The sequence below is a fragment of the Sardina pilchardus genome, chromosome 7 (assembly GCF_963854185.1).
Source record: "Sardina pilchardus chromosome 7, fSarPil1.1, whole genome shotgun sequence".
NCBI lineage: Eukaryota > Metazoa > Chordata > Actinopteri > Clupeiformes > Clupeidae > Sardina > Sardina pilchardus.
In genome coordinates, this window is record NC_085000.1 from 24,505,546 (window position 1) to 24,518,045 (window position 12,500).

General features: G+C 46.8%; 1 protein-coding gene across 2 annotated transcripts in view; it reads left to right on the forward strand.

Moving 5' to 3' along the window:
- Window positions 1-12,500, forward strand: part of kcnd1 (potassium voltage-gated channel, Shal-related subfamily, member 1) — a 44,112-nt gene that overhangs the window by 20,995 nt on the left and 10,617 nt on the right. For both annotated transcript variants that reach the window (XM_062541429.1, XM_062541428.1), the window contains exon 3: window positions 11,951-12,113. In XM_062541429.1, coding sequence (XP_062397413.1) covers window positions 11,951-12,113 — 163 coding nt within the window. The remainder of the gene's footprint in view (window positions 1-11,950; window positions 12,114-12,500) is intronic.

Consider the following 12,500-nt stretch of genomic DNA (forward strand, 5'->3'; position numbering starts at 1 on the left):
ACACACACACACACACCTGCTGTGTTGCCTGTAACATATGTAAATTGACCTTCATCCTAAATAGCTTGTTGGTTCGGACTGTCAGCGCGGGTGAGTCTTCTCTGGTGCCTGGTGCTGGGCTCCAGGCCAAGTGGGTACAGGCGGCTTGGGTTGCATTTTCCTCTTGGAGCAGGGCTACAGTACCTTGAAGGGCAAGGCTAAAAGCCATACAAAGATGGTACAACCGCGTCCTGCTCCCGAGCATCCATTATTTATGATTACCGCCCTGCAGGACAGAAATCAGCTTTGCCATAATAAGGTGGAGGCAGCTCAACAGCAGTGACAAAAACAAATTCTGTTCATTCAAGTTGTGAGAGAGTGCATTTGAGTCTCTTTGAGTGAGAGGTGATAACATGTCTGGGTGACAGCAACAAAAATACCAACTATTATAATGTCAGATCCTCTCTTTCTTTCACTGACACTTGTGTGAAGATAATGTATTTCAAGACCCATGTGTGTGTATTGACGGCTTTGCGAAATCAATGGGATCAATCCCGCCATATCAAGATTCTGTCCGCCCACAATCAGTCGTGTCCGTAAATCAGCGCCACCTCGCGCTGATGTTTGCATGGGAATTCACGGATTTGCTAATTGTTGTTGCTAATTTGGCAACGTTCGCAGCCTGTGCTGGTCCCTTAGTCCCTGATGAACTGTTAACATCTGATGAACGGATGCTGCTGGTTGGGGAAGCGGGGGCCAAGCGCCATCTCCCTCAAACTGGCAAACATCCTTTACTCCTCTTGTTATTCTGCTGGAGCTTTCTATGTACGCCGTGGCATGGTCTGAGGGGGGGTATTTTTAGCCCTGCTCATTGTGTGATTCTTCTCTCTGTCTTGCCACACCATAGAGAGTGCCATGAGAATACCACGAGGATGACCTCTAGCAGTGATGGCTCCTCGTCAGGATGCTGGATATACAGACGTGGACATGCTGCAAGTGGAGGCTAGATGGTGTAATATATGGCCATGCTGAGCAGCACTACCACTTCCTGGGTTTAAAAAAGGAAAAGAAAAGAAATAGAGAGAGAGAGAGAGAGAGAGAGAGAGAGAGAGAGAGAGAGAGAGAGAGAGAGAGAGAGAGAGAGAGAGAGAGAGAGAGAGAGAGAGAGAGAGAGAGAGAGAGAGAGAGAGAGAGAGAGAGAGAGAGAATACCCCGACAGGCAGGTTAAGGCTTTCGTCTGTCTGACCTTTTTTTGGCTCATTATCTTTTCCTATATATCCTTTTCTAGCTTTCCTTTATCCCTCTACCCAACTTTGCTGTGTGAATAAGGCAGAGTTTCCTTTCGCTGTCCATCTGATAACAGTTCCATTTTAAATCTGCACCTCCTCGTATTGTATTAAAATGGGATTTAGACAATCCCTTCCCATCTATCATATTAATATGTAAAGCCAGTGTCAGAGGGCTTTATCGGAGCCGTACAGAGCATCACTTATGACTCGCGGATTGTGCAGATCAGCTGTACATATCAGTTTCATCTCATTGAGCTGAACAGTCTCGTATCTGGCTCTGACTGTTATATCTGTGCAGTGATACTGTACAGTATACCGAGCTTATGCTGAATCGGGTCCTGCTTTAGATCTGTTCTTGAGCTTTCCATATTATCTTCTTTGAACTTTTGCAATGTGAGATATGAGAGGAAATGTGAGGGTGTTTTAACTGAATCCTGCTTCATGCGGAGACTGATAAGGGTTCTCGTGCAATGTACAGTAGCACAATATTTTTTTTTTTTCTCTCCAAACTGGAGTGAAGATTTGTAGACGTGCGTCACAGATGGCCTTTCAGGGGGCGGCAGACAGATGAGCCTTCTGGAACTCTCTGTGTATTTTGTGTGCGTGTGTGTGTGTGTGTGTGTCTGCGTGTGTGTGTGTGAACTGATCTGTGAACCCTCCTGTTGAGACGAGCACCCAGCCTTCCTCTGTTCCCTCCGCTGTGTGTGCGAGCGACAGCCTGGAGAGGCTCAGCCCTCCCCGCCATCACTCACGCACGCACGCACGCCCGTCCGCACGCACGCACGCTCGCCACGGCTCCCTCGCCATCAATCAAATCCGCGGCGTCGCTCCTCACCGGCCAGTTTAGCGCCGCGTACAGTACAGTATATGTCCTGCTCAGCACGCTGGCCTGGCCTCTGCACCAGTGCGTTCGCCTGTACACACTGCAGGTGGGCGTCTGTCCGTGCCTCCGAGGCTCGGCTGCTGAGAGGATAGCTGTAATATATATATATATATATATATATATATATATTTATATATATAGCTCTCTCAGGGCGATTGGGGCGACCTTTGACCCCTCCTCTGTCACGTTCCTCCTCGCGTCAGTGCTCCGGGTGCTGCATGGCTGGCTAATTGAATGTTAACAGCGGCTTTTCACACGAGGGGAGCGCGCTGCCCTGTGCTGCTCTGTCCCCCAGGCGAGGAATTACCAATTCATTTAAACGAATATCCTTCTGGCTGTTTTTTGCTCGCCGTCCATCCCCCAAACACAACACACATGCACACACACGCACACACACACACACACACACAAACACACATACACACACACACACACATGTACATTCACGCACATACACACGCGCACACACATGCACAAATGCACACACACAGACACATGCATATACACACACACACACACACACACACACACAGAAACATACACACATAAACATACACACACACACACACACACACACACACACACGCACACAAACACACTCTCCAAGTCCACACTTGGCAAATCATCAAAAATACAGTTCTTTTACCTAAAATAAAACAGCTAAGATGCTACAGTGGCTTATAACACAAAGAATAAAGCCTTTTACATTGCCAGTGCATGCCTTGAATGCTTGATACGGCCCTATGTGTTGTTGTTGATTGGTTAGGATAACAACCCATTTAGTCTATTTTTTGACAAACTGGGCTCTCTCTTGGAACTAAATGCCATTGAATATTGATGCCGGGGGGCATCAATATCAATTCTTCCATGGTGTTGCTTTAACTACTACAACCCAGGCTTTGAATTCATTTCCGTTCTCATGTGGCGCCAATATTGCAAATTAGTGAGTGAAGCAATCAGAGACTTCAGAGAGCCACCCACATCTTCTGCCTCGTTGCATAAATGGGCTGGCGGTTTATTTTTCTCCTTGTTGTTTTTCGTTGGTAAATTCAGCCCTCACATTCCTTTGTAACTGAAAGGAAGGTCAACAGCAATGTTTGCAGTCTCTCTTCAATCCTCTTCCCCTCTCCTTTGAATACATTTTCATATTTTAACATTTAACAGAGACTTGTGATCTATTTCTATTCATTACGTTTTGAATGTAGTGATATACTGTTGACTTATGTTCTCAGAAAGCTCGATGGCCGGTCTCTTTCATACAAAGGACAAAAAGGTCAACATATTTTGATTGGCCACAATCCAGTTAGAAACGGAAGAAGATACAGTACAAAACAACATTGACCTTGCAGTTGTCCCTTGAAGGTAGACGTCTTGGAGAATAGGATTTACACTTAGAACATGCAGCATCACTTGCTGTTAAGGTGTAGTATACTGAAGCAGTCTCTCTCTCTCTCTCTCTCTCTCTCTCTCTCTCTCTCTCTCACTCTCTCTCTTTCACTCATTCTACTCCCTCTGTCTTTGTCACACATAGACACATAGACACAGGCACTAATTGGTTAACTAGGAGCGTGAGTGATTGGCCAGTTTACTGTCCAGTGTGAATCAGCAGTGCTGGGTGCTGAGAGCGTCCTGCCTGGTGCGGTGCGGTCCGGTGCGGGGCGGTGCGGTGCGGTCCGGTGCGGGGCAAGGGGGAGGCGAGGCCTCCGTGATGGGAATGCAGAGCTGCTCTGGGCCCTGTGATGCTGGGGCACGGAGGGCTGTAAATAAGGAGGTTATCTGCAGGGGACATGCCCTCTCTCTCTCTACTCTCTCTCTACACTCTCTCTCTCTCTCTCGCTCTCTACTCTCTCTCTCTTTGCTCTCTCTCTCTCTCCACTCTCTTTCCCCCCTACATTAGGTGCACCCTTATCTCTCTGTTCAGTTGTCTCCTGCTTTCCTGCTTTCTTATTCTTTCTCTCTCTCTCTCTCCTTCCCTTCTCTCATTCTCTCCCTCTCTAACATCTGACACCTCCATCTCCACAGCAGCCCTCCTCCTTGCAGGCTCCTCTAACACACACGTCCACTTCATTGATCGAACGTCCTCCACCCGATCTTGTTTGACTGCCCTCTTCTCATTCTCCTCTCTTTCTCTCTCTCTCTCTCTCTCTCCCTCTGTCTATTTTTATGTTGACATTTCACAGCACCATTTCTGAATGGTTTCAAAAGACTTTCTTTTTTACTGTGGACACAATGAACCAATCACCTTTTGTCTTTTTCCTCCTTTCTGTAAATGTGCCTCAAACGTGCCTATCAGAGCACATTCTTGGCTGCCGTCCGCATTTCAAGTTGAACAGAGGGACAAAGTCATAAATCGCCGCGGCGATGTGAGATTCCGGGGCATAATCACCCCGATTCCCGGCCGCTGTGCGGGATGTGATAAATCACAATAGCCAAGACTCCCATCGCACCCAGCTCTGTCCATGATAGGACAACTGCCCTGGAGCCTATATGGAGTTTACATTACTACGAGTCAGAGCCCAATTAATCATAATGTAATTAAAATGGCAGCTCCCAGAGTCACTATATGCTTACACTATGGCCCGTTGTCTTTATTTTGGGCCACTGCAGGCACTTGAGAGACATACCACTCCTCTGTTTGCACTGTGTCAACACTTCCCACTTCCCACTTCAGTTGTGTTTCTGAAGTCATCCGTGGCGTGTAGCCCTGCATGATAACTTGTCCTGCCGCATGACGTTCGACTGAGTGAGCAGGTGCGCCCAGCAGCCGCCACGAGCAACTGCTCTCGCTTCGCTTCACTCCTGGACGCTCGACTGTCGGCTGTTATTAAATCAGTAAATACCAGCTGCAATTAAATCACGACAGGGCTGATTGCCGAGATCGACTTTTATAATACGATACTCGGGCGTGTTAAGTGCCAGTGTGGTGATGCCACGACAGCCTAGCCTGTCACCTACGAGAGGGAGAGCGAATGTGTGTGTGTGTGTGTGTGTGTGTGTGTGTGTGTGTCGGTGTGTCGGTGTGTGTGTGTCGGTGTTGTGTGTGTGTCAAGCGCCTTATTGCAGCTGTCACCCTTAATCACACTTAGATTACCCAAAACGTCAATCTGCATCATGGAATTTGGAACAAATATGACAAGACTGCTGTAGGTTTTTAATTTGTTTTCTCCCCCCCCCCGCCCTCCCTTGGTGTGTCTGTTGTTAGTACCTACAGATGTACTGTGGCCTACTGGAGCCGCATTAGAGGAGTGTAGTGTTTGGAGAAGACTTTAGCGTCGTGTGTGATGTACTGGAGCAGTGTTAGAGAAGTGTAGTGTGCTACTGGAGGCACTGCTGTCGTGTATGATGGATGACTGGATCTTGCCCAGCAATAGATGCTCTCTAGGCCAGAAACATTGATATCTGATACAGAAAATAAATAAACAGAAAATGTGTACACTTGCAGTCAGTATCCAAACGGATAGTGTGTGTGTGTGCGTGTGTGTGTGTGTGTGTGTGTGTGTGTGTCTGTCTGTGTGTGTCTCTGTGTGTGTGTATGTGTGTGTCTGTCTGTGTGTGTCTCTGTGTGTGTGTGTGTGTGTGTGTGTGTGTGTGTGTGTGTGTGTGTGTGTGTGTGTGTGTGTGTGTGTGTGTGTGTGCGTGCGTGCGTGCACGTTTCTGTGTGACAATATATGAGGTGAGATGGGGACAGGGGGCAGTTTGAGTGTTAAAAAGCAAAAGAGAGTCGAGTGCGAGGCTCTGTGATGGGAAGAGAGATGCTCACTGATCATTCTCCACGGGAGCTGAAATAGCAGCAACGCTCAGAAATCCATAAAGCGGCCTATTCCACTGAGTCTCCCACAAGTGCTCTCAGTTTTCACTCAGAGACAGAGAGAGGAAGAGAGAGGAAGAAGGATGAGGAGAGGGGGAGACAGAGAGAGGAAAGAATGAAGAAGAGAGGGGGAGAGAGAGAGGGGTGGGGGAGGAGGGAGATTGAGAGAGAGAGAGAGAAGAAAGCAAGAATGCACAACAGCTGGTTAACCCTTCATTCGGAAGCCTCAAGGAGACCTAAAGCACTCTGTCAGAGGACAAAAAACTCACAGACACACACCATTAGACATCCATTAGGTCCTGAATTGCTTACAGGATACATGACAAACATACTCATCCATTATGTTCTGTAGCATTTGTGACATACGTGCATGTACATCACTCAGTTTATGAGACGTTTGTGCTACTGTATTATATTTTGCACGTTTTGATTCTAAAGAGTGGTCTTTTTATAGTCTCAGAGTGAGAGAGAGAAAGAGAGTGTGTGTGTGTGTGTGTGTGTCTCTATGCTGTGTTTGTGTGTGGTGCCTTCCCAAGCACAGAAAGCTCCCCATCAGCAACTTTTACGAACGGGAGTTTACTGCTTTGTCTCATTTCTCTGTTCGCTCTCCGTCTTCCACTCCATCTTCACCATGAACTGCTGACAAACCTCCTTGACCCCTTTCCGGACCAACATCTAGGCCAGGCTGCCTCCCTGCACCTCCAGGGATATCTGTCTAAGGCTTTCTATTACGGGAAAATTAAAGGGATAGTAAGATCTCGGTAATGCTCTCTGGATCCGCATGAATGTAGAATGTGAAACCATCCAAGGTATGTTTGTACATCTGCGTTTATCCTGCTTTTGTTTGTAAGACTCGGGGGGGACAAACATGTCCGATGATCTTACTGTTAGCGGTGCTGCTATGGCTATCTCTTTCAGTGCAGCTGAAGGGAAATATAGCTGTTGGACTTGCATATGGCATCTGTGTGTGCATGCAATGTTTCGATTCCTTACGTAACATGTAATTTCTTCTCCCTTCAGTGGCTTCTTGCTCTCTTTTTTTCTAATCTGATGTTAATGAACATGAGATGCGTGCGCGGCATGGAAAAAAAAAGAAGAGATTGTGATAATGACTGTCATTGTGCAAGCCCCATATCCGCTGGCTTGCTTATCTCGCTGCCCTGGGCCATCTGTAGACTTCCTTCTTTTTCGATAATGTGGATGTCTTCCAATGCGGAACAAGATCGGGCTCTTGAATTGATGTAGATTGGTCCAGGGAATATAATGTCCCGAAGGGGAGTATTGAAAAAAAACCAGGAGAAATAGAAAGAGAGGAAGAAAGAACGATACAAAAAAAGATTGAGGGTGAGAGCACGAAAGAGAATAAAAAGACTATTCTGACATGATACAGGCTGCTGATGCAGAGCCTGTGTTTTTTTTCTCCTTGTTATGTGTGCTTCTTAAGAGCGTCGTTTGACTAGTACAGGCTGATCAGTGGCAGGGCCAGCAGGCATCTCTTAGAGAGTGGCACTTCAAAGGTAGATACTGTAGAGGTGGCACAAGCACACCTGCTAGTGCAAGATGACAGGAACAAGCAGCCCTTGCCGGGGGAGTTTTATTCGGTGTGCATGGTGGCGTGAGTGATCACAGTGAGGTTGATCACAACCATTTAATGTGCTGCCATCTTGATTGCACTGCAATCCAATGACAGTGATGATTGAGACATACTAATCACAATGATAGTAGTTATCAAAGTAATGGTTCTCAGGCAGGCTGGAAACCCTCCAAGGTGACTAAACTCTGTGTACAGTCTTTACTTTAGTCCTGGGGCTATTCCAAGATCATGGTTCAGTGACAAACCTATGAATTCACTCGTAGAGTGTCTCCTGGTAGGGTGTTAAGGCCTCATTCCCCAAGCAAAACTAAAGTACACGAGGTTCTATTTTCTCACATCCTTATCACCACTTCCTTATCTCATCTCCCTGTGATGTGTTCTCTGAGAAATGGAAGTTTCTAGATTCCCCTAATGGTTCATAAAAAAAGATCACATGCTAAAGCTTCAGTTTATTTCCCTCTGTTTCTCTCTCCGTGGCAGTGTGGGACTGTTCAACACTGTATATAAGTACTGTCTTGAGTTCTTTTAGGCGATGACAGTAATGTGAGGAACACAGTGCCTTTTCCATAACTACCACAAGGGGGTGCAAGAATTAGAGGAATGTGTACAGCCATGCGATGGGGGCCATCACAAAAATGTTGACCACATGTAGAGTTTCAGCACTTACATAAGCGGGCTCAGGCTCAGCTGAGCACTGGGCACTGCTGTTGTCCATCCCATTCCCCCAAGTAGAAGTGAGAGAATGCCCAAGGGAGATGGTAGATAGCCTCTCGTTCCAGCTGTGTGGCACGCAAAGCTTCCTAGGAGGAGAGTGGGGAGAGTGACTCTTCACAGGGTCACCAGGCGCAGCACGAGATGTGAGGGAGGGACACACACACACACACACACACACACACACACACACACACACACACACACACACACACTCCAGACACACTAACACCAGGCCCACTGTAGACCGGCCTGTCCCTCTACTGTTCCAGTAAACTAGTTAAATAAGATGGAGTTTCCAGTGCCTGCAAAGTATTTGCTTCTTTTAATTATGAAGTGATTTTACAGGCAAACTGAATGAAAGTGTGTCTATGGCCTGTTAAAAGAGATGCAGTTTTGTGACGGGTCCTAACAGCTGACATTTGTTTTGACAAGTAAAGTGCCTGTACAGAATAGATCAGCCCGCAGGCACACTGTGTTGGTCCATTAAATGGTTTTGGTGCCTTGAAGCACACCATGTCCTGTGGTGGTCGCCATATTGTTGAGGTCACGAGCGGAAAAAAAGTTCCCATTTCACATCCAAATAACTCAACACTCTACAAAGCACTCATGTGACTCATCAGCAATACAAAGAGAGTTTACATCACACACACACACACACACACACACATGCATACAGTACACTCACACGCACACATACACATAAACACACAAAGACACATACACGCACATGCATACATACACACACATGCACACATACATTGATCACTTAGGGTAGATCCATTCTACACTGAGGAAAACCCCATAAGCATCTCTGGCCTGAGAAATAATCGTGCACAAGGGGTGTTACAAATGCATCACCCTCATTACTTCATTGGCACTTGCTCATTCCTTGCTGTGTGCTGTGAGGTATGTTATGCCGTGTGCAGTTCAATATCTCAGTTTCCATATTGTCAGTGTGATTGTGTCTATACTATACAACTGGTTTAAGTGCTCAGGTTGAGGATTTGGAAAAAAACTTAGAGCCTGAACCAGAGCTTAGTACTGTTACCTAATTATGTCCTGCTTTATCCATCTGTAGTGTGGATCACATAATGAATATGAGCCAGCTTAAGACCGCAGTTTCTCTTCTCTTTGTTAACCGTGTTGTTTTTTGTACACCTCAGTGGAGATAAAAGCAGCTCTAATGGAGCTCCATTGTACTGGCTCACCGGCCCTTTGATCCTACTAGCCTCTCCTCTGTTCTCCCCTCTCCTCCAGTTCATTTTAAAGCCCCGTTGTGACGGAGCAGTTTGTGCTGCACACAGGACCGGACTCTGTGTTTCTGCACCACCATTAAAAGGCGCCCACCACGCCACGCCACGCCACGCCACACCCAGCTGCGGGTTTGCAATCACATGATGTTTCTGAGGAGGGGTGTTTTCCAGTGCGGCCGGAAATGCGCCTGTGATGATCGCATGCGTTTCCAGAAAGACGCGGCGAGGAGTTGGGGAAAAAAAAAGTCCGCAGTCTGGTAGAGAAGCCATTAGCCGTCCCATCCCATCGTCTGTAGAGTGATGCTCCTCTGTCTCCGTGTGCAATTATCTCACACTGATCTCGACTGCTGAGCTGCCCAAGATAGAGTCAGTCCATCAGTGAATGCAAATTGATGCTCTTCATCAAGTCTGTGTGGGGCTTTTGTGCTTATTATTTTATTAGACACCATATTGGTTTTTAATTTGTTTTTCCATCTTTCACTCCATAGTTTCTGTGGTCAGGGAAATAACAAAGTCAATGTTTTTTTTCTTCTTTCTTTCCATCACCAGCAGAGCGCCACTGTGTCTTCCAGTGTTATAAGGCGTTTTTAAAAAAAATAAAACCCATGAATGTTTGCAATACTAATCAGTTTGCATAAACAAACAAACACTGTTTTTTTTTTTACTGCCAACCACCTGGAGTTAGTTTTCCAGCACTTTTCCCTGCAGTGCACGCCCAAGTACAGTACAGTACTGTTTGAATGGGGCTTTGCTGTTGGTTTCATCACTCTCCACAGTGTTTGTCAGTGTCTCCAAGTGCTGACAGGGCTGCAGTTGCCACCAATTTAGTAGGAGGCTCAGCACAATAGGCTGTGCAGTACTGTAGCTTCAATGCAAATAGCCCTTGAACTGTGTTGCTTAACCAGACCACTGACAGGAAGGCCCCCAGGTAGTTGCAGTTAGGTTAATGCCATGGGCTTGGTTTTCCCACTGTCTGTCGCGACCAGCTTCGCGACCAGAGTGGTAAATTACATCAGGTCACCACCAATGTCCACAGGGCAGTTTAATTATGTACTGCCCCCCTTGTAAGTCACTCTAGATGAACGCATCTGCCAAATGAATAAGCATAAATGTAAATCTAAATGGAAGGTCCTGTTACAGTGCCACACTCGCTGGCCTGACGGAACATTCTGGAACTTTGGCCCAAGGATGAATGACTGCCAATCAGGGGCCAGTTGGCGCCCCCCCCCCCCCTCTCGTCTGCATGGCAAAGATGAATGTGGGGAATTTCAGTTCCACTACACCTGCCTGGCTTGAGAGCGGCGTCGCCTCTCCTCTCCCTCGCCTCGCCTCGGCCTCCGCTGCATGATTTATGAATCGAATCAAAACACTGACTAGCTAGTGAATGAGCTAGTCCGCAGTCCGGAGTCTGTCGCAAGCCAGCCAGCGCCAACGTCCAGGGCAGCCTTGGAAATATCGCTTCTTTGAGAGACAGACAGAAAGGGGAGAGAGAGCGAGAGAGAGTGAGACAGAATGTGCATTTGAGTGGGTGGTCTGAAGCAAAAAGGCTGTGTGGGAGAATGTGTTTTGTGTTTTTTCCTGTAAGAGTGGCTATCCGTGTGTGTGTGTGTGTGTGTGTGTGTGTGTGTGTGTGCATGTGCGTGCGTGTGTGTGTGTGTGTGTGTGTGCAAATAGAGAGTGGGTGCCTGCCCACTCGTATAAAATGAGTTTCTCCAAGACAGAGAGATTGAGAGATGGCTGTAATAGTTTAATTGCTTTTGAGTGAATATTTCTTTGCCATTGGAGCCATTAGGCGCAGTGCTTAATGAGATGTGGAGATGGATTGAAATCTATTAAAAAGATGAGCGCTGAATTCCTGCAGATGCAGGCATCAACAAAACCCTCTCCAGTGTGCTCTCCCTAATGCACCCAAATAGAGCTGGGGTCATTTGGGTGGACCTTTAAATCAACACATGCATTTCTAGAGTGGCTCGGATGAGATGGATGAATGCAGACAGGATATTTGATGTTGCCCGGACATAAAGAATGCAACAATAACAACCGTGACAGGCTTAGATCTATTCGAGGCTTATATTGAGATTGCTCTTTTGGTTTTGCATTATATTAAGAGGCTACTTATCATTCTCATAGGTCATAGGTTCAGTAGTGCTTGTAGCTTTTGTGTGTTACTGATTGTTGACGACTCCTATCATCAGTTAGAATTTAGTGTGGCCAATTGTGTGACAATTCAGTTGCAGTGTCAAATTAGTTCCTCCATTGCACACTGACAAATCGAAGCGTCATCTACAGTACTGTGCTCTGTTATGATCATGAGTTCAAAGGTCAGGCAGCAAGAAGCTGTGATAATCTCACTCACATTGGACACCGTGGTAAACAATCTTGATGACGGTGTGGTATCGTATGCATTATTATTGGTGTGTGTGTTTACAGGTATGGAGACATGGTGCCCAATACCATTGCGGGGAAGATCTTTGGCTCCATCTGCTCTCTCAGTGGAGTGCTGGTGATCGCTCTGCCAGTGCCGGTCATCGTGTCCAACTTCAGTCGCATCTACCACCAGAACCAGCGGGCCGACAAGATGCGGGCCCAGCAGGTACAATGGACCGCAGAGAGGGCGGAACACCTCTGTTGTTGTTGTTGTTGTTGTTGTTGTTGTTGTTGTTGTTGTTTTCTTGCTATGATTTTCTTGTTTTTTGTGCTGTCTTCTCTCTTCTTCTTGTGCTCTCTCTCTCTCTCTCTGTATCTCTCTCTCTCTCTCTCTCTCTCTCTCTCTCTGTATCTCTCTCTCTCCCACTCCCATCCTTGATGCTCCACTGGGAGCAGAGGGCATCAGAGGCTCTAAAGTGGATGTGGTTTTTGTCCATCCTCTCCCTCACATCGTCCAAGTTTTAATAATGCATCTTTTTTCGGCAGTGTGGTGTTCTCTTTCTGCCTCTTTCCTGTCTCTTCTATCCATCCTCTGTGTCTCCACTCGACCATA